Source organism: Oncorhynchus mykiss, chromosome 2 (assembly GCF_013265735.2).
Source record: "Oncorhynchus mykiss isolate Arlee chromosome 2, USDA_OmykA_1.1, whole genome shotgun sequence".
In the NCBI taxonomy this organism is placed as follows: domain Eukaryota; kingdom Metazoa; phylum Chordata; class Actinopteri; order Salmoniformes; family Salmonidae; genus Oncorhynchus; species Oncorhynchus mykiss.
The window spans coordinates 96,645,541-96,669,615 of NC_048566.1; the positions used below are offsets into that span (position 1 = coordinate 96,645,541).

General features: G+C 44.1%; 1 protein-coding gene across 4 annotated transcripts in view; it reads right to left on the reverse strand.

Moving 5' to 3' along the window:
- Positions 1 to 1,589: 1,589 nt before the first annotated feature.
- The window catches only part of LOC110500541 (pleckstrin homology domain-containing family A member 5), a 249,944-nt gene continuing 227,458 nt past the window's right edge, over positions 1,590 to 24,075 (reverse strand). For all 4 annotated transcript variants that reach the window (XM_036960116.1, XM_036960115.1, XM_036960106.1 and 1 more), the window contains 6 exons: positions 12,325 to 12,591; positions 11,907 to 12,065; positions 11,180 to 11,313; positions 5,157 to 5,293; positions 2,466 to 2,592; positions 1,590 to 1,920 (listed from right to left, as the gene is read on the reverse strand). In XM_036960116.1, the coding sequence (XP_036816011.1) occupies positions 2,477 to 2,592; positions 5,157 to 5,293; positions 11,180 to 11,313; positions 11,907 to 12,065; positions 12,325 to 12,591 (813 nt within the window). In that variant the 3' untranslated portion in view covers positions 1,590 to 1,920; positions 2,466 to 2,476. The remainder of the gene's footprint in view (positions 1,921 to 2,465; positions 2,593 to 5,156; positions 5,294 to 11,179; positions 11,314 to 11,906; positions 12,066 to 12,324; positions 12,592 to 24,075) is intronic.

A 24,075-nucleotide genomic window follows, 5' to 3' on the forward strand; every position in this document is an offset into this window, starting at 1 on the left:
TATCACAAATCTCATCCCATCCTCCTCCGCAACAATAAAGTGGCACGTTCTTCAAAATCTATAAATCAACTATATTTGTCTCTTGTATATTTAGACATATAAAACAGAAATGTTTTTTGTACACTGGATTTTGAATTACTAAAATATGCAGTGTTGTGAACTAAAAAATATATCTTTTTTTTTTTTTTAAACTTAAATGAACTGAAATAGTTATAAAACCAAGCTGAACTGTGAAAAAGTTATTGGCATTACTGTGTCTGTGTGTGAGGAACATGTGACAGTCTTTTCCCGGGGGAAGGAAGAAGTCATCACAGCAGGATTCAGGCCTTATGCTCTGAACACACCCTAACCATCAGACAATATTCAATCACAATCATCAACTCCAACTATAGAAATAACGGCAATGGAACTAATTATATTCTAAAAGCAACAGTATCGATGCCTTACTATTGTCTCATTGTTGCAAAGATCAAATGTGATAACATGGAGAGTAGGGGGGGGGGGGGGGGTAAGGGTGATAACATGGAGAGTAGGGGGGGGGCGGAGAAGGGTGATAACATGGAGAGTAGGGGGGGGAGAAGGGTGATAACATGGAGAGTAGGGGGGGGAGAAGGGTGATAACATGGAGAGTAGGGGGGGGAGGGTGATAACATGGAGAGTAGGGGGGGAGAAGGGTGATAACATGGAGAGTAGGGGGGGGGGGGGGGCGGAGAAGGGTTATAACATGGAGAGTAGGGGGGGGAGAAGGGTGATAACATGGAGAGTAGGGGGGGAGAAGGGTGATAACATGGAGAGTAGGGGGGGGAGAAGGGTGATAACATGGAGAGTAGGGGGGGAGGGTGATAACATGGAGAGTAGGGGGGGAGAAGGGTGATAACATGGAGAGTAGGGGGGGGAGGTTGATAACATGGAGAGTAGGGGGGGGAGAAGGGTGATAACATGGAGAGTAGGGGGGGGGCGGAGAAGGGTGATAACATGGAGAGTGGGGGGGGGGAGAAGGGTGATAACATGGAGAGTAGGGGGGGGAGAAGGGTGATAACATGGAGAGTAGGGGGGGAGAAGGGTGATAACATGGAGAGAAGGGGGGGAGAAGGGTGATAACATGGAGAGTAGGGGGGGAGAAGGGTGATAACATGGAGAGAAGGGGGGGAGAAGGGTGATAACATGGAGAGTAGGGGGGGAGAAGGGTGATAACATGGAGAGTAGGGGGGGGAGGGTGATAACATGGAGAGTAGGGGGGGGAGAAGGGTGATAACATGGAGAGTAGGGGGGGGCGGAGAGGGGTGATAACATGTGGAGTAGGGGGGGGGGAGAAGGGTGATAACATGGAGAGTAGGGGGGGGAGAAGGGTGATAACATGGAGAGTAGGGGGGGGAGGGTGATAACATGGAGAGTAGGGGGGGGAGAAGGGTGATAACATGGAGAGTAGGGGGGGGAGGGTGATAACATGGAGAGTAGGGGGGGAGAAGGGTGATAACATGGAGAGTAGGGGGGGGAGGGTGATAACATGGAGAGTAGGGGGGGGAGAAGGGTGATAACATGGAGAGTAGGGGGGGGCGGAGAGGGGTGATAACATGTGGAGTAGGGGGGGGGGAGAAGGGTGATAACATGGAGAGTAGGGGGGTGGAGAAGGGTGATAACATGGAGAGTAGGGGGGGGAGAAGGGTGATAACATGGAGAGTAGGGGGGGGGAGAGGGGAAAGTGGTGGTGATGTTAAAGGGGGGGGATGTGGCAACATGAACTGACATCATGGCACAGGAGGATGTGATGTCATACTGTAGTAAGGTATAGATTGAACAGAGCATGGCGTGGTCTAGCGGGCCATCAGTCTGTCAGTCCAGTTTGTTGGATTTTGTGCTGGGTGTGTCATGTCCTAGTGAAGAGGTCTTCTCACGTGTAGGTCTTCATTGAGGCCAAGGCTAAAAAAGAGAGGGAAAGAAAGAGATTATTTAAAAAGGAGAGAGAGAGCGAGGAAAAGAGAGTGAGAAAGCGTGAGGGAGATGGAGAGAGAGAGAGAACGAGAGAGGACGAGCAACTGGAAACATGGAGTTTACAAGCCTGAGTTTTCTGTTAAAAATGTAGTGTGCTTAAGGCGGAACAGACAGGAGAGACTGAACAGAGGAGAGACTGAACAGAGAGGAAAGACTGAACAGAGAGGAGAGACTGAACAGAGAGGAGAGACTGAACAGAGGAGAGACTGAACAGAGAGGAGAGACCGAACAGAGGAGAGACTGAACAGAGGAGAGACTGAACAGAGAGGAGAGACTGAACAGAGAGGAGAGACTGAACAGAGGAGAGACTGAACAGAGAGGATAGACCGAACAGAGATGAGAGACCGAACAGAGGAGACTGAACAGAGAGGAGGGACTGAACAGAGAGGAGAGACTGAACAGAGGAGAGACTGAACAGAGAGGAGAGACTGAACAGAGACGGGACTCTTACGGGCGTTCCTACACACACTTACTGCTGCCACTACTAGACACAGATGAAGTGGGAGCCATCAGTGAGCTGGGGGGGGGGCTGTGTGTTAGGAGGTGGAGATGAGGAGGGTTGGGGCTCAGGAGGAGGTGAGGAGGATGACAAGCTGCGCACTGCAAACCACACAGGACGCACACCATGTACATGGACACACACGACGTACAGACACAAGCCGCACACACACACACACACACACACACACACAGCGGAAAAACAAGTTGTTTACATTACTTCTTTCATTCTTTAAAAAAAATGTAAAGTGAGTGAATGACAAAACAAGTAAAGCAAATCAATGAGGTAAATCAAATAAAAAAAATGAATACTGTTATGTCATGTTATGTCATGTTATGTCATGTTATGCATGTTATGTCATGTTATGCATGTTATGTCATGTTATGCATGTTATGTCATGTTATGCATGTTATGTCATGTTATGTCATGTTATGTCATGTTATGCATGTTATGTCATGTTATGCATGTTATGTCATGTTATGCATGTTATGTCATGTTATGTCATGTTATGCATGCGAACAAATCTATGTTATATCCTGTGGAATAGAACATTAGTTGAAGAAAAAATGAAGTCACATATGCAGCATGAATTGATTGCATATTATGAACAAAACTGGACAAATTGCTATTCTGCCTCGGCAACCAGCTCAAAATCAAATCTGATTGGTCACATACACATATTTAGCAGATGTTATTGGTCACATACACATATTTAGCAGATGTTATTGGTCACATACACATATTTAGTGCAGATGTTATTGGTCACATACACATATTTAGTGCAGACGTTATTGGTCACATACACATATTATTCTACATTGTAGAAGACATCAAAACTACGAAATAACACATAAGGAATCATGTAGTAACCAAAAAAGTGTTAAACAAATCTAAATATATTTTAGATTTGAGATGAACCACCATTTGCCTTGATGACAGTTTTGTACACTCTTGGCATTCTCTCAACCAGCTTCATGAGGTAGTCACCTGGAATTAATTTCAATTAACAGGTGTGCCTTGTTAAAAGTTAAGTTGTGTAATGTCTTTACTTCTTAATGTGTTTGAGCCAATCAGTTGTGTTGTGACAAGGTAGGGGTGGTTTACAGAAGATAGCACTATTTGATAAAAGACCAAGTCCAAATTATGGAAAAAACAGCTGAAATAAGTTAAGAGAAATGACAGTCCATCATTATGGACTTATTAGGCCGGGCGCAGTGCGCGCTAACCACTGATAATCTCCCTCGATCTGGGGCTCCACACAAGATCACACTCCGTGGGGTCAAAATGATCACAAGAACGGTGAGCAAAAATCCCAGAACCACACGGGGGGACCTAGTGAATGACCTGCAGAGAGCTGGGACCAAAGTAACAAAGCCTACCATCAGTAACACACTACTCCGCCAGGGACTCAAATCCTGCAGTGCCAGACGTGTCCCCCTGCTTAAGCCAGTACATGTCCAGGCCCGTCTGAAGTTTGCTAGAGAGCATTTGGATGATCCAGAAGAAGATTGGGAGAATGTCATATGGTCAGATGAAACCAAAATATAACTTTTTGGTAAAAACTCAACTCGTCGTGTTTGGAGGACAAAGAATGCTGAGTTGAATTCAAAGAACACCATACCTACTGTGAAGCATGGGGGTGGAAACATCATGCTTTGGGGCTGTTTTTCTGCAAAGGGACCAGGATGACTGATCCGTGTAAAGGAAAGAATGAATGGGGCCATGTATCGTGGGTCTTTCAGCATGACAATGATCCCAAACACACCGCCTGGGCAACGAAGGTATAGCTTCGTAAGAAGCATTTCAAGGTCCTGGAGTTGCCTAGACAGTCTCCAGATCTCAACCCCATAAAAAATCTTTGGAGGGAGTTGAAAGTCTGTGTTGCCCAGCAACAGCCCCAAAACATCACTGCTCTAGAGGAGATCTGCATGGAGGAATGGGCCAAAATACCAGCAACAGTGTGTGAAAAACTTGTGAAGACTTACAGAAAACGTTTGACCTCTGTCATTGCCAACAAAGGGCATATAACAAAGTATTGAGATAAACTTTTGTTATTGACCAAATACTTATTTTCCACCATAATTTGCAAATACATTCATTAAAAATCCTACAATGTGATTTTCTGGATTTTTTTTCTCATTTTGTCTATCATAGTTGAAGTGTACCTATGATGAAAATTACAGGCCACTCATCTTTTTAAGTGGGAGAACTTGCACAATTGGTGGCTGCCTAAATACTTATTTGCCCCACTGTATATGTTGACCAGAATACAGTATATACATATGAAGTGGGTAAAACAGCATCTAAACATTATTAAAATGACCAGTGATTCCATGTCTATGTACATAGGGCAGCAGCCTCTAAGGAGCATGGTAGAGTTGCCGGGTGGTAGCTGGCTAGCGACAATGATTGAAGTTCAGGGCAGGGTGCTGGGCGGAGGCTGGCTAGTGGTCACAGGAGATGTTCTAGTATATCTACTGTACTGTTATACTGTGTTGTAATTAACTATCCTGTCCTATGTGATCCTGTTCTGTACTGTTATACTGTGTTGTAATAAACTATCCTGTCCTATGTGTTCCTGTTCTGTACTGTTATACTCTGTTGTAATAAACTATCCTGTCCTATGTGATCCTGTTCTGTACTGTTATACTGTGTTGTACTGTACCTGCCACCAGCTTGCTGCGTTTGGAGGCCTCAGCAGCCAGTTCATAGGATATGTTGATCATTTTCTCATGATCCTGAGCTGTGGTTTCCTCTTCAGCCTCCTTCTCTGGACCTGGAGGAGAGAGAACATTCTGCATACTGGAGAGAGAGAGAGAGAGAGAGAGAGAGAGAGAGAGAGAGAGACAGACAGAGAGAGAGAGAGAGAGACAGAGAGAGAGACAGAGACACACAGAGAGAGAGACAGAGACACACAGAGAGAGAGAGCGAGACACACAGAGAGAGAGAGACAGAGATAGAGACAGAGCGAGAGAGGGAGAGAGAGAGAGAGAGAGAGAGAGAGAGAGAGAGAGAGAGAGATGTTAAGAGTTAAGACACACTGTGCCCTCCTCAGCTTCCTCCTCAGGGCTCAGCACATCAGGGGAGAGCACGTTCTGCATATTGGAGAGACAGGACACATAAATATATTGCATTTGCACAAAACACAATTACCCCAGGACAGGAGACAAAAAAAAAGTATGTTTTATAAATCCAATATCTGACATTTAGAACATAGAATGTGGCAATCTCACGTAAAGCTCACAGCCAATGGACTCTGGATCAGTGGAAACACATTCTCTGGAGTGATGAATCACGCCATCTGGGTTTGGCGGATGCCAGGAGAACAGGTGGAGGAGGAGTAATAGTCTGGGGCTGTGTTTCATGGTTCAGGTTAGGCCCCTTCGTTCCAGTGAAGGGACATCTTAACTCTACAGCATACAATGACATTCTAGATGATTCTGTGCATCCAACTTTGTTGCAACCGTTTTGGGCAAGGCCCTTTCCTGTTTCAGCATGACGATGCACCCGTGCACAAAGCGAGGCTCATACAAAAATGGTTTGTCGAGATCGGTGCGGAAGAACTTGACTGGCCTTGTAAAAAGGAGATTCTGACGGACACAGAGCACAGTTGTGAGACATGTCAGAAATACAGCAAACCTAAGCCCAGACCAGCTGTTGGTTTGCCACTGGCTTCCAAATACAATGAAACAGTGGCTGTAGATCTACATGAGCTGGGACCAAGTGTGTGGTACCTTCACATAGTCCACCACTTCACACGCTTCAGCGCTAGAAGCATTGTGAATACAAAGAAACCCAGTGTCATCGTAAAGCACTTCATTCATTCCTGGATAAGTGTGCGTGGCCCGACCCAGAAATTATACAGTGACAATGGAGGAGAATTCAATAATAATGAAATAAGAGAAATGGCAGAGAAATTCAACATGGAAGTAAAGACAACTGCTGCATACAGTCCATGAAGCAATGGACTTGTGGAGAGACATAATCAGACACTGAAAGTGAAGCAAGACAATGGATGTGACTGGAAAACAGCCCTAGATTGGGCTTTGATGGCAAAAAAACTCAATGCACAATGTTCATAGTTACAGCCCATAGCAACTAGTGTTGGGGCAGAACCCTAATCTTCCCTCTGTACTGGTTGACAAGCCAGCAGCACTAGAAGGGACCAGTGTGAGGGCATGGGGGTGGGACAGCACCTTTCAGCACTAGAAGGGACCAGTGTGAGTGCATGGGGGTGGGACAGCACCTTTCAGCACTAGAAGGGACCAGTGTGAGGGCATGGGGGTGGGACAGCACCTTTCAGCACTAGAAGGGACCAGTGTGAGGGCATGGGGGTGGGACAGCACCTTTCAGCACTAGAAGGGACCAGTGTGAGGGCATGGGGGTGGGACAGCACCTTTCAGCACTAGAAGGGACCAGTGTGAGGGCATGGGGGTGGGACAGCACCTTTCAGCACTAGAAGGGACCAGTGTGAGTGCATGGGGGTGGGACAGCACCGTTCAGCACTAGAAGGGAGTGTGGCTGGTGGCTAGAGGTTTAGAGGAGCTGTCTGCTAAACAACTCCCAAAAGACTCACCGACATGCGCATCAGAGTCACTCAGATTGCTGATGTCAGTGATCTGCCAGAAACAATGGAAACTTAATTCCATAGACATCAAAACTGCATTTTTGCAGGGAACAGATATGTCAAGGGACATTCACATCTGACCTCCGCCTGAAGCTAAGAGTGAAGGAACACTGTGGAAACTTTTTTTTAAAAGTGTGTGTGTGGACTGGCAGATGCATCACTCTACTGGTACAACAAAGTCAAGGCAACAAATGCTGAATACAGGTGGAAAAATGTCACAAGTGGATCCTGCAGTCTTCTATTGGCTTGATCAAGACTGCAATGTGACTGGAGTATTTGCCTGTCATGTTGATGACTTCATCTGGGGGGTGGCTCACAGACCTTTGCCTGTCATGTTGATGACTTCATCTGGGGGGTGGCTCACAGACCTTTGCCTGTCATGTTGATGACTTCATCTGGGGGGTGGCACACAGACCTTTGCCTGTCATGTTGATGACTTCATCTGGGGGGTGGCTCACAGACCTTTGCCTGTCATGTTGATGACTTCATCTGGGGGGTGGCTCACAGACCTTTGCCTGTCATGTTGAGGACTTCATCTGGGGGGTGGCTCACAGACCTTTGCCTGTCATGTTGATGACTTCATCTGGGGGGTGGCTCACAGACCTTTGCCTGTCATGTTGATGACTTCATCGGGGAGTGGCTCACAGACCTTTGCCTGTCATGTTGATGACTTCATCTGGGGGGTGGCTCACAGACCTTTGCCTGTCATGTTGATGACTTCATCTGGGGGGTGGCTCACAGACCTTTGCCTGTCATGTTGATGACTTCATCTGGGGGGTGGCTCACAGACCTTTGCCTGTCATGTTGATGACTTCATCTGGGGGGTGGCTCACAGACCTTTGCTACAACTGTGATTCCACACCTCAAAGCTGTTTTCCTGGTCGGCCGTGAGGAGCATGATAATTGTTATGTTGGCATAGAGTTTATTACAGTTGCTGGAACAATACTGATGCAACAGGAGAGCTATATCAATAATCTTCAACCCATTCACATCGATTCTTCAAGAGCCGTACAAAGGAAGGAATTCCTCTCTGTGTGGAATTGAAGCTGATCAATTGAGGTCGAAGATAGGACACATTTTTACGGGTTGCTAGACAGAGTAGACCTGATGTAATGTTTGATGGTTGCAACTTGGCATCCTAACACGAAACACACCACTGTACAAACCATTCATGAGGCGAACAAAGTTGTTCGTAAACTGAAATCACAACAAGAGACTTTAAAGTTTCAGCATGTTGGATAAGATGACTCCTTTGAAACTAGTTGTCGTCAGTGATGCTTCGCTAGGGAACCTTACAGACGGAGGCACACGAGGTGGACGTCTCATCGTGTTAATGGGTGAAGGAGGAAGATTCTCACCTATCTGTTGGCAGTGAAAAATTATCAGAAGGGTTGTCTGAAACACACTGGCTGGAGAAACACTTTCTCTTGCGGATGGAATTGACAATGCTATCTTGACAATGCTATCTTGACAATGCTATCTTGACAATGCTATCTTGACAATGCTATCTTGACAATGCTATCTTGACAATGCTATCTTGACAATGCTATCTTGACAATGCTATCTTGACAATGCTATCTTTCCTGCAACTCTGTTCTCAGAGCTTACCCCTGGTGAGACAAAACGGCACATTCTACCTGTAGTGTGTGTCACTGACAACTACTCATTAGTTGATGCTGTGAAGTCAACCAAGTCTGTCACAGAGAAAAGACTTCGTCTTGAGATTAGCAGCGTCGAGGAACTTACTCAAGCACAGAGAATCCAGCGGATTCTGTGGTCGACCACAAAGGCTTGCTGACTATCTGACTTAAAAAGGGAGCATCAGGTCTGGTGCTCCTACAGGCTCTCAGTAATGGAAAGTGGCAGCTTGAGTAATACAAATAAAAACTGTCACACAACCCATCTGTAATGAGGAACTTGAACATTTGATTATGTTGTTGATGTTTCATGTTTCTGTTATTACGGGGCTATCACTCAGTCAAGAGTGCACCTGAGCAGGAAGTCTTGATGTTGATGGAACCTAGCCTCGAGTGGAATGGCTACTTTGTAGTGTGTTCAGACAGTATCGTACACTTTGTTAAACTGGAACCTTGTCATTGTGTCATTTCAAATGAACGTCTACAGTGCCTTTTTCAGGGGCAGAACAACAGACTTTTACCTTGTCAGCTCGGGGATTTGATCCAGCAACCATTCAGTTACTGGCCCAACACTCTAACCACTAGGCTACCTACCGCCCCTACACTCTAACCACTAGGCTACCTGCCACCCCTCCACTCTAACCACTAGGCTACCTACCGCCCCAACACTATAACCACTAGGCTACCTACCGTCCCTACACTCTAACTACTAGGCTATCTGCCGACCCAAACATAAAATACTATAAGATGTTGTCAGGATCATGTATAGTTCCCAGATCATAGTGTTTTACAGGAGACATGTATCGGGCTACAAAGGGCCTAAAATGGACACTTTCATCATGATTTTCTCAAAAATAGTTTGTGATAGAAATGTAAAAAGCCCGTTGAAACATCCTTCCTCCCAGTGAAGCACCTATTGACAGAACAATCGGAGATATCATTTTCTGCTCCTGCTGTTGTGGAATAACCCCATAGACGAGGATGAGCCAATGAGCCCGTCTTCCTATAACTCCTTCCACCAGCCACCACTGGCACTGATCTGAATGGAAAGAGCAAGAAGAACGCATGTGTTGTTGGGACAGCTGGATCCGGATGGGACACATGTGACCTGTCCAGCTGGTAAATACCAACCCTGTCCAGCTGGTCAATACCAACCCTGTCCAGCTGGTCAATACCAACCCTGTCCAGCTGGTCAATACCAACCCTGGTCACCTGGTAAATACCAACCCTGTCCAGCTGGTCAATACCAACCCTGTCCAACTGGTCAATACCAACCCTGTCCAGCAGGTCAATACTAACCCTGTCCAACTGGTCAATACTAACCCTGTCCAACTGGTCAATACTAATCCTGTCCAACTGGTCAATACCAACCCTGTCCAGCTGGTCAATACCAACCCTGTCCAGCTGGTCCATACCAACCCTGGTCACCTGGTAAATACCAACCCTGTCCAACTGGTCAATACTAACCCTGTCCAGCTGGTCAATACCAACCGTGTCCAACTGGTCAATACCAACCCTGACCAGCTGGTCAACACCAACCCTGTCCAGCTGGTCAACACCAACCCTGTCCAGCTGGTCAATACCAACCCTGTCCAGCTGGTCAATACCAACCGTGTCCAACTGGTCAATACCAACCCTGTCCAGCTGGTCAATACCAACCCTGTCCAACTGGTCAATACCAACCCTGTCCAACTGGTCAATACCAACCCTGACCAGCTGGTCAATACCAACCCTGTCCAGCTGGTCAACACCAACCCTGTCCAGCTGGTCACTACCAACCCTGTCCAAAATGGTCAATACCAACCCTGTCCAACTGGTCAATACCAACCCTGTCCAACTGGTCAATAACAACCCTGACCAGCTGTTCAATACCAACCGTGTCCAACTGGTCAATACCAACCCTGTCCAACTGGTCAATACCAACCCTGACCAGCTGGTCAATACCAACCCTGTCCAGCTGGTCAATACCAACCCTGTCCAGCTGGTAAATACTAAACCTGTCCAGCTGGTCAATACCAACCCTGTCTAGCTGGTCAATACCAACCCTGTCTAGCTGGTCAATACCAACCCTGGTCACCTGGTCAACACCAACCCTGTCCAGCTGGTCAATACCAACCCTGTCTAGCTGGTCAACACCAACCCTGACCAACTGGAATGAATGACATTTCAGACAGATTTGGAAAGGAACAGAAAGACACATAGACTTCCGTGTCTCTATTTTTTTGGTTTTCTAAAAATAAATGAAGGTCAAGTATTACTGTACTCGCAGTTTGATAGAGGTTGTGTGTGATTGGATGATCCCATTTCCTGAGACTACAGTTAGACCACTGAGTGGAACAGGACTGTACTGCTGAGTGGTGTGTTTACTTACTTTAATGTATACAGTAGTTCTTGGTGGGTGTGTGTGCGTGTGTGTTAGCTACCTGTTTTTGGCGATGAGGGCTTTGATGCGGTCCACTTTCTTTTGTTTGTCAGCCTCCTGCTCTGGACTGAGAGACTCCTCTGGATCTGACTCCACATAACGCTCTGGAATCAACACCTTCTCAGGGACTGACAGCTGGAGAGAGAAGGAGAGGGAGAGGAGAAGAGGGAGGGAGAGAGAGAGGAGTGGAAAGAGAGGGATTAGTATCAGGGCTGAGGACTGAGAGCCTCCTCTGGATCTGACTCTCAGGGACTGACAGCTACTAGAGAGAGAGAGAGATTGAGATAAAATCCATATTACATCAGCAGTTGTCAGAGTGCTAACAGTAACTTAACCTACACCCTTAAGAACAGGCAGAAGCACACTGGCCAGGAAAACTCCTCAGAGAGAAGAAGCCTACAGAGGAACCAGGCTCAGAGGAAAGAAACCTAGAGAGGAACCAGGCTCATAGGGTAGAAACCTAGAGAGGAACCAGGCTCAGAGGGTAGAAACCTAGAGAGGAACCAGGCTCAGAGGGTAGAAACCTAGAGAGGAACCAGGCTCAGAGGGTAGAAACCTAGAGAGGAACCAGGCTCTGAGGGTAGAAACCTAGAGAAGAACCAGGCTCAGAGGGTAGAAACCTAGAGAGGAACCAGGCTCAGAGGGAAGAAACCTAGAGAGGAACCAGGCTCAGAGGGAAGAAACCTAGAGAGGAACCAGGCTCAAAAGGGAGGCTCATCCATACATACCTCTCTGTCCATGTTGTAGTGGTCAGTGTGTGTGGCCTCTTTAAGGCGTGCTATCTCCTCGGCCGGCGTCTCCTGCTCTCTGACCACTTCCTGTTCTCTGAGTGACGCCTCCAACTCCAGGATGTCACTGCTCATCCCCTCGCCGCGCTGACGACGGTTCTGTTGGGAACACAACAACACTTTATCTCCATGAACGAAGCTCTGGCGTGTGAACCAACATGTATCTGTTCTGAGATCTGGCACCGCAGGGTTGGGGTCGATTAAAATGGTTTCAATCAGGAGCTTCAAATAGATTTGGAATTTACTGTACTTCCGACTTGAACTGTATTTAAAATGATATTGTTTCCAATCCCGCAGCACTGTACCTGTGGTGCGTGTACCCTGAGACCTATATATCGATGGCTCTGTGTGTACCTACCTGCATGCTGCGGAAGGGGTTCTCCTTGGTGAACGAAGGGCTACGTGACGGTGTTGATGTGGTACTGTGGCTGTGTGTGGTGTAGTCCTGCGGGCTGTTGCAGCTACTTCCTGCCAGGATGTGAAGCCCCTTCTTCTTCTCTCTTAGCGCCCCCTGTTGGTGTCTCCTGATCCTCTCCAGCTGCTCTTCTACACTCATTCTGGATCTGCCACTGTCCTTCTCCACAGCCCCACCAGACAGCTGGTCTACAGCACTATGAGGTCGCTCCTATAGGAGGGAGAGAGAGAGAGAGAGGAAGGGACATGGTTAGAGAGAGTCACAGTACACTCATCCTAGATCTGCCACTGTCCTTCTCCACAGCCCCACCAGACAGCTGGTCTACAGCACTATGAGGTCGCTCCTATAGGAGGGAGAGAGAGAGAGAGAGAGGGAGGAAGGGACATGGTTAGAGAGAGTCACAGTACACTCATCCTGGATCTGCCACTGACCTTCTCCACAGCCCCACCAGACAGCAGCTCTACAGCACTATGGGGGGAATAGAGAGACGTGCTCACAGTAGGACACAGCATTGCACACGGCGTGCACATGGTGCACACACACACACACACACACAAACACACACACACACACACACAGGGATGATGCGAACGCCTGTAATCTCCTGCGGTAAGAAATGACTGATGATGTCAACTCTGAGAAGTTCACTCTCTCCCTCTCAGGTCTGTTCCGTGCTAGAGGGGTTGGGGCCATGGAGGAACTGAGCTGGACAACGTTGCTGTGCGTGTGTCCTGGACCGGATCCTGGCCCTGAGGAGTGGGCCCAACGGCCTGCTGTCAGAACCACTCACTGGATCTCCTCTCTGCTCAACTGAGACAGACTGAGACACACTCCTAGCTCCTATCACTGCAGGCTATGTAGCTGAAATAGACCACAACCTACAGGGACTGGTGACTGAGTGTGTGTGCGCTGTCGGGGAGCAGCTCAAGTTTATGAGGTATGCATGCGCACAAAACACACACACGCCACACCCACATGCACACACCCACATGCACACACACCACACACACAGCTGGCAAACAGGAAAAGTGGGCACAGACAGAAGTCAGCTACACCCTGTCATCCATAACCAGCCTAATAACATGGTGAGTCACTGGAGGGCTTTGGTACTTAGAAATGTGTATAAATCAAGGTTTTCTAAATTTAATTCCAGCCCTGTAGGAGAGCATGACTCACAGTCCCACCCTAGACCCACTGTGTGTGTGTGTGTGTGTGTGTGTGTGTGTGTGTGTGTGTGTGTGTGTGTGTGTGTGTGTGTGTCAGTGGCAAACCATGACAATAGGACCTAAAATGGACACTTTCATCATGATTTTTCTCAAAATCGTTGTTACGATGTGATATGACGTAGGCCAATGTCATAAGGCCCAGTGCTGAAGTTGAGCCGGATCCTGCCCGTTCAGCATCACCACCTCCACGAGCAAGTAGACCTACTATGGACTCGGCGGGAGAGGGGGACGGGGAGCCGGGGCATCCACCAAACGGAGGCTCAGTTCAAGAACAACCAAACATATAAACTCGTGGTTTGTCATGCAGAATTCAAAGCTGGGTGGTAAAAACAACAGGCAAAAAGGTAGGAAGGTTGGTTGTAGAAAAGACAGGATGGATTTTAAACAGTGGATCGTGCAGTAATATCCTCCACCTCTGATGTCAAAGGGTTTTTAAACATGCCGAACCAAGACGCGTTTAGTGGCAGCAAGCCTTGGAGACAAGGCTAAAGACGGCACCCAGGTTAACATAGAGGTTAACACAGGTGAACATTGTATACTACTAGGAGACATGTCACCACCATAGATAGTATACTACTAGGAGACATGTCACCACCATAGATAGTATACTACTAGGAGACATGTCACCACCATAGATAGTATACTACTAGGAGACATTTCACCACCATAGATAGTATACTACTAGGAGACATGTCACCACCATCGATAGTATACTACTAGGAGACATTTCACCACGATAGATAGTATACTACTAGGAGACATTTCACCACCATAGATAGTATACTACTAGGAGACATTTCACCACCATAGATAGTATACTACTACGGGAGCCTTTTCACCACCATAGATAGTATACTATTTCGGGAGCCTTTTCACCACCATAGATTGTATACTACTAGGAGACATTTCACCACCATAGATAGTATACTACTAGGAGACATGTCACCACCATAGATAGTATACTACTAGGATACATTTCACCACCATAGATAGTATACTACTAGGAGACATTTCACCACCATAGATAGTATACTACTAGGAGACATTTCACCACCATAGATAGTATACTACTAGGAGACATTTCACCACCATAGATAGTATACTACTAGGAGACATTTCACCACCATAGATAGTATACTACTAGGAGACATGTCACCACCATAGATAGTATACTACTAGGAGACATTTCACCACCATAGATAGTATACTACTAGGAGACATTTCACCACCATAGATAGTATACTACTAGGAGACATTTCACCACCATAGAGAGTATATTACTAGGAGACATTTCACCACCATAGATTGTATACTACTAGGAGACATTTCACCATCATAGATAGTATACTACTAGGAGACATGCCACCACCATAGATAGTATACTACTAGGAGACATGTCACCACCATAGATAGTATACCACTAGGAGACATGTCACCATCATAGACAGTATACTACTAGGAGACATTTCTCCACCATAGATAGTATGCTACTAGGAGACATTTCACCACCATAGATAGTATACTACTAGGAGACATTTCACCACCATAGATAGTATACTACTAGGAGACATGTCACCACCATAGATAGTATACTACTAGGAGACATTTCACCACCATAGATAGTATACTACCAGGAGACATTTCACCACCATAGATAGTATACTACTAGGAGACATGTCACCACCATAGATAGTATACTACTAGGAGACATGTCACCACCATAGATAGTATACTACTAGGAGACATTTCACCACCATAGATAGTATACTACTAGGAGACATGTCACCACCATAGATAGTATACTACTAGGAGACATTTCACCACCATAGATAGTATACTACCAGGAGACATTTCACCACCATAGATAGTATACTACTAGGAGACATGTCACCGCCATAGATAGTATACTACTAGGAGACATGTCACCACCATAGATAGTATACTACTAGGAGACATGTCACCACCATAGATAGTATACTACTAGGAGACATGTCACCACCATAGATAGTATACTACTAGGAGACATGTCACCACCATAGATAGTATACTACTAGGAGACATGTCACCACCATAGATAGTATACTACTAGGAGACATGTCACCACCATAGATAGTATACTACTAGGAGACATGTCACCACCATAGATAGTATACTACTAGGAGACATGTCACCACCATAGATAGTATACTACTAGGAGACATGTCACCACCATAGATAGTATACTACTAGGAGACATGTCACCACCATAGATAGTATACTACTAGGAGACATGTCACCACCATAGATAGTATACTACTAGGAGACATGTCACCACCATAGATAGTATACTACTAGGAGACATGTCACCACCATAGATAGTATACTACTAGGAGACATTTCACCACCATAGATAGTATACTACTAGGAGACATGTCACCACCATAGATAGTATACTACTAGGAGACATTTCACCACCATAGATAGTATACTACTAGGAGACATGTCACCACCATAGATAGTATACTACTAGGAGACATGTCACCACCATAGATAGTATACTACTAGGAGACATGTCACCACCATAGACAGTATACTACTAGGAGACATGTCACCACCATAGATAGTATACTACTAGGAGACATGTCACCACCATAGATAGTATACTACTAGGAGACATGTCACCACCATAGATAGTATACTACTAGGAGACATTTCACCACCATAGATAGTATACTACTAGGAGACATGTCACCACCATAGATAGTATACTACTAGGAGACATGTCACCACCATAGATAGTATACTACTAGGAGACATGTCACCACCATAGATAGTATACTACTAGGAGACATGTCACCACCATAGATAGTATACTACTAGGAGACATGTCACCACCATAGACAGTATACTACTAGGAGACATGTCACCACCATAGATAGTATACTACTAGGAGACATGTCACCACCATAGATAGTATACTACTAGGAGACATGTCACCACCATAGATAGTATACTACTAGGAGACATGTCACCACCATAGACAGTATACTACTAGGAGACATTTCACCACCATAGATAGTATACTACTAGGAGACATGTCACCACCATAGATAGTATACTACTAGGAGACATTTCACCACCATAGATAGTATACTACTAGGAGACATTTCACCACCATAGATAGTATACTACTAGGAGACATGTCACCACCATAGATAGTATACTACTAGGAGACATGTCACCACCATAGATAGTATACTACTAGGAGACATGTCACCACCATAGATAGTATACTACTAGGAGACATTTCACCACCATAGATAGTATACTACTAGGAGACATGTCACCACCATCGATAGTATACTACTAGGAGACATTTCACCACCATAGATAGTATACTACTAGGAGACATTTCACCACCATAGATAGTATACTACTAGGAGACATTTCACCACCATAGATAGTATACTACTAGGAGACATTTCACCACCATAGATAGTATACTATTTCGGGAGCCTTTTCACCACCATAGATTGTATACTACTAGGAGACATTTCACCACCATAGATAGTATACTACTAGGAGACATGTCACCACCATAGATAGTATACTACTAGGATACATTTCACCACCATAGATAGTATACTACTAGGAGACATTTCACCACCATAGAGAGTATATTACTAGGAGACATTTCACCACCATAGATTGTATACTACTAGGAGACATTTCACCACCATAGATAGTATACTACTAGGAGACATGCCACCAACATAGATAGTATACTACTAGGAGACAAGTCACCACCATAGATAGTATACCACTAGGAGACATGTCACCACCATAGATAGTATACTACTAGGAGACATGTCACCACCATAGATAGTATACTACTAGGAGACATGTCACCACCATAGACAGTATACTACTAGGAGACATTTCTCCACCATAGATAGTATGCTACTAGGAGACATTTCACCACCATAGATAGTATACTACTAGGAGACATTTCACCACCATAGATTGTATACTACTAGGAGACATTTCACCACCATAGATAGTATACTACTAGGAGACATGTCACCACCATAGATAGTATACTACTAGGATACATTTCACCACCATAGATAGTATACTACTAGGAGACATTTCACCACCATAGATAGTATACTACTAGGAGACATTTCACCACCATAGATAGTATACTACTAGGAGACATTTCACCACCATAGATAGTATACTACTAGGAGACATTTCACCACCATAGATAGTATACTACTAGGAGACATGTCACCACCATAGATAGTATACTACTAGGAGACATTTCACCACCATAGATAGTATACTACTAGGAGACATTTCACCACCATAGATAGTATACTACTAGGAGACATTTCACCACCATAGAGAGTATATTACTAGGAGACATTTCACCACCATAGATTGTATACTACTAGGAGACATTTCACCATCATAGATAGTATACTACTAGGAGACATGCCACCACCATAGATAGTATACTACTAGGAGACATGTCACCACCATAGATAGTATACCACTAGGAGACATGTCACCATCATAGACAGTATACTACTAGGAGACATTTCTCCACCATAGATAGTATGCTACTAGGAGACATTTCACCACCATAGATAGTATACTACTAGGAGACATTTCACCACCATAGATAGTATACTACTAGGAGACATGTCACCACCATAGATAGTATACTACTAGGAGACATTTCACCACCATAGATAGTATACTACCAGGAGACATTTCACCACCATAGATAGTATACTACTAGGAGACATGTCACCACCATAGATAGTATACTACTAGGAGACATGTCACCACCATAGATAGTATACTACTAGGAGACATTTCACCACCATAGATAGTATACTACTAGGAGACATGTCACCACCATAGACAGTATACTACTAGGAGACATGTCACCACCATAGATAGTATACTACTAGGAGACATGTCACCACCATAGATAGTATACTACTAGGAGACATGTCACCACCATAGATAGTATACTACTAGGAGACATTTCACCACCATAGATAGTATACTACTAGGAGACATGTCACCACCATAGATAGTATACTACTAGGAGACATGTCACCACCATAGATAGTATACTACTAGGAGACATGTCACCACCATAGATAGTATACTACTAGGAGACATGTCACCACCATAGATAGTATACTACTAGGAGACATGTCACCACCATAGATAGTATACTACTAGGAGACATGTCACCACCATAGATAGTATACTACTAGGAGACATTTCACCACCATAGATAGTATACTACTAGGAGACATGTCACCACCATAGATAGTATACTACTAGGAGACATGTCACCACCATAGATAGTATACTACTAGGAGACATGTCACCACCATAGATAGTATACTACTAGGAGACATGTCACCACCATAGATAGTATACTACTAGGAGACATGTCACCACCATAGACAGTATACTACTAGGAGACATGTCACCACCATAGATAGTATACTACTAGGAGACATGTCACCACCATAGATAGTATACTACTAGGAGACATGTCACCACCATAGATAGTATACTACTAGGAGACATGTCACCACCATAGACAGTATACTACTAGGAGACATTTCACCACCATAGATAGTATACTACTAGGAGACATGTCACCACCATAGATAGTATACTACTAGGAGACATTTCACCACCATAGATAGTATACTACTAGGAGACATTTCACCACCATAGATAGTATACTACTAGGAGACATGTCACCACCATAGATAGTATACTACTAGGAGACATGTCACCACCATAGATAGTATACTACTAGGAGACATGTCACCACCATAGACAGTATACTACTAGGAGACATTTCACCACCATAGATAGTATACTACTAGGAGACATGTCACCACCATAGATAGTATACTACTAGGAGACATTTCACCACCATAGATAGTATACTACTAGGAGACATGTCACCACCATAGATAGTATACTACTAGGAGACATGTCACCACCATAGATAGTATACTACTAGGAGACATGTCACCACCATAGATAGTATACTACTAGGAGACATGTCACCACCATAGATAGTATACTACTAGGAGACATGTCACCACCATAGATAGTATACTACTAGGAGACATGTCACCACCATAGACAGTATACTACTAGGAGACATTTCACCACCATAGATAGTATACTACTAGGAGACATGTCACCACCATAGATAGTATACTACTAGGAGACATGTCACCACCATAGATAGTATACTACTAGGAGACATGTCACCATCATAGATAGTATACTACTAGGAGACATGTCACCATCATAGACAGTATACTACTAGGAGACATGTCACCACCATAGATAGTATACTACTAGGAGACATGTCACCACCATAGATAGTATACTACTAGGAGACATGTCACCACCATAGATAGTATACTACTAGGAGACATGTCACCACCATAGATAGTATACTACTAGGAGACATGTCACCATCATAGACAGTATACTACTAGGAGACATTTCACCACCATAGACAGTATACTACTAGGAGACATGTCACCACCATAGATAGTATACTACTAGGAGACATGTCACCATCATAGACAGTATACTACTAGGAGACATTTCACCACCATAGACAGTATACTACTAGGAGACATGTCACCACCATAGATAGTATACTACTAGGAGACATGTCACCACCATAGACAGTATACTACTAGGAGACATGTCACCACCATAGATAGTATACTACTAGGAGACATGTCACCACCATAGATAGTATACTACTAGGAGACATGTCACCACCATAGATAGTATACTACTAGGAGACATTTCACCACCATAGATAGTATACTACTAGGAGACATGTCACCACCATAGATAGTATACTACTAGGAGACATTTCACCACCATAGATAGTATACTACTAGGAGACATTTCACCACCATAGATAGTATACTACTAGGAGACATGTCACCACCATAGATAGTATACTACTAGGAGACATGTCACCACCATAGATAGTATACTACTAGGAGACATGTCACCACCATAGATAGTATACTACTAGGAGACATGTCACCACCATAGATAGTATACTACTAGGAGACATGTCACCACCATAGATAGTATACTACTAGGAGACATGTCACCACCATAGATAGTATACTACTAGGAGACATTTCACCACCATAGATAGTATACTACTAGGAGACATGTCACCACCATCGATAGTATACTACTAGGAGACATGTCACCACCATAGACAGTATACTACTAGGAGACATTTCACCACCATAGATAGTATACTACTAGGAGACATGTCACCACCATAGATAGTATACTACTAGGAGACATGTCACCACCATAGATAGTATACTACTAGGAGACATGTCACCACCATAGACAGTATACTACTAGGAGACATGTCACCACCATAGATAGTATACTACTAGGAGACATGTCACCACCATAGACAGTATATTACTAGGAGACATGTCACCACCATAGACAGTATACTACTAGGAGACATGTCACCACCATAGACAGTATACTACTAGGAGACATTTCACCACCATAGACAGTATACTACTAGGAGACATTTCACCACCATAGATAGTATACTACTAGGAGACATTTCACCACCATAGATAGTATACTACTAGGAGACATGTCACCACCATAGATAGTATACTACTAGGAGACATGTCACCACCATAGATAGTATACTACTAGGAGACATTTCACCACCATAGATAGTATACTACTAGGAGACATTTCACCACCATAGACAGTATACTACTAGGAGACATTTCACCACCATAGATAGTATACTACTAGGAGACATTTCACCACCATAGATTGTATACTACTAGGAGACATGTCACCACCATAGATAGTATACTACTAGGAGACATGTCACCACCATAGATAGTATACTACTAGGAGACATGTCACCACCATAGATAGTATACTACTAGGAGACATGTCACCACCATAGATAGTATACTACTAGGAGACATGTCACCACCATAGATAGTATACTACTAGGAGACATTTCACCACCATAGACAGTATACTACTAGGAGACATTTCACCACCATAGACAGTATACTACTAGGAGACATTTCACCACCATAGACAGTATACTACTAGGAGACATTTCACCACCATAGATAGTATACTACTAGGAGACATTTCACCACCATAGATAGTATACTACTAGGAGACATGTCACCACCATAGATAGTATACTACTAGGAGACATGTCACCACCATAGATAGTATACTACTAGGAGACATGTCACCACCATAGATAGTATACTACTAGGAGACATGTCACCACCATAGATAGTATACTACTAGGAGACATGTCACCACCATAGATAGTATACTACTAGGAGACATGTCACCACCATAGATAGTATACTACTAGGAGACATGTCACCACCATAGACAGTATACTACTAGGAGACATTTCACCACCATAGATAGTATACTACTAGGAGACATGTCACCACCATAGATAGTATACTACTAGGAGACATGTCACCACCATAGATAGTATACTACTAGGAGACATGTCACCATCATAGATAGTATACTACTAGGAGACATGTCACCATCATAGACAGTATATTACTAGGAGACATGTCACCACCATAGATAGTATACTACTAGGAGACATGTCACCACCATAGATAGTATACTACTAGGAGACATGTCACCACCATAGATAGTATACTACTAGGAGACATGTCACCACCATAGACAGTATACTACTAGGAGACATTTCACCACCATAGATAGTATACTACTAGGAGACATGTCACCACCATAGATAGTATACTACTAGGAGACATGTCACCACCATAGATAGTATACTACTAGGAGACATGTCACCATCATAGATAGTATACTACTAGGAGACATGTCACCATCATAGACAGTATACTACTAGGAGACATGTCACCACCATAGATAGTATACTACTAGGAGACATGTCACCACCATAGATAGTATACTACTAGGAGACATGTCACCACCATAGATAGTATACTACTAGGAGACATGTCACCACCATAGATAGTATACTACTAGGAGACATGTCACCATCATAGACAGTATACTACTAGGAGACATTTCACCACCATAGACAGTATACTACTAGGAGACATGTCACCACCATAGATAGTATACTACTAGGAGACATGTCACCATCATAGACAGTATACTACTAGGAGACATTTCACCACCATAGACAGTATACTACTAGGAGACATGTCACCACCATAGATAGTATACTACTAGGAGACATGTCACCACCATAGACAGTATACTACTAGGAGACATGTCACCACCATAGATAGTATACTACTAGGAGACATGTCACCACCATAGATAGTATACTACTAGGAGACATGTCACCACCATAGATAGTATACTACTAGGAGACATTTCACCACCATAGATAGTATACTACTAGGAGACATGTCACCACCATAGACAGTATACTACTAGGAGACATGTCACCACCATAGATAGTATACTACTAGGAGACATGTCACCACCATAGATAGTATACTACTAGGAGACATTTCACCACCATAGATAGTATACTACTAGGAGACATTTCACCACCATAGATAGTATACTACTAGGAGACATGTCACCACCATAGATAGTATACTACTAGGAGACATGTCACCACCATAGATAGTATACTACTAGGAGACATGTCACCACCATAGATAGTATACTACTAGGAGACATGTCACCACCATAGATAGTATACTACTAGGAGACATGTCACCACCATAGATAGTATACTACTAGGAGACATGTCACCACCATAGATAGTATACTACTAGGAGACATTTCACCACCATAGATAGTATACTACTAGGAGACATGTCACCACCATCGATAGTATACTACTAGGAGACATGTCACCACCATAGACAGTATACTACTAGGAGACATTTCACCACCATAGATAGTATACTACTAGGAGACATGTCACCACCATAGATAGTATACTACTAGGAGACATGTCACCACCATAGATAGTATACTACTAGGAGACATGTCACCACCATAGACAGTATACTACTAGGAGACATGTCACCACCATAGATAGTATACTACTAGGAGACATGTCACCACCATAGACAGTATATTACTAGGAGACATGTCACCACCATAGACAGTATACTACTAGGAGACATGTCACCACCATAGACAGTATACTACTAGGAGACATTTCACCACCATAGACAGTATACTACTAGGAGACATTTCACCACCATAGATAGTATACTACTAGGAGACATTTCACCACCATAGATAGTATACTACTAGGAGACATGTCACCACCATAGATAGTATACTACTAGGAGACATGTCACCACCATAGATAGTATACTACTAGGAGACATTTCAC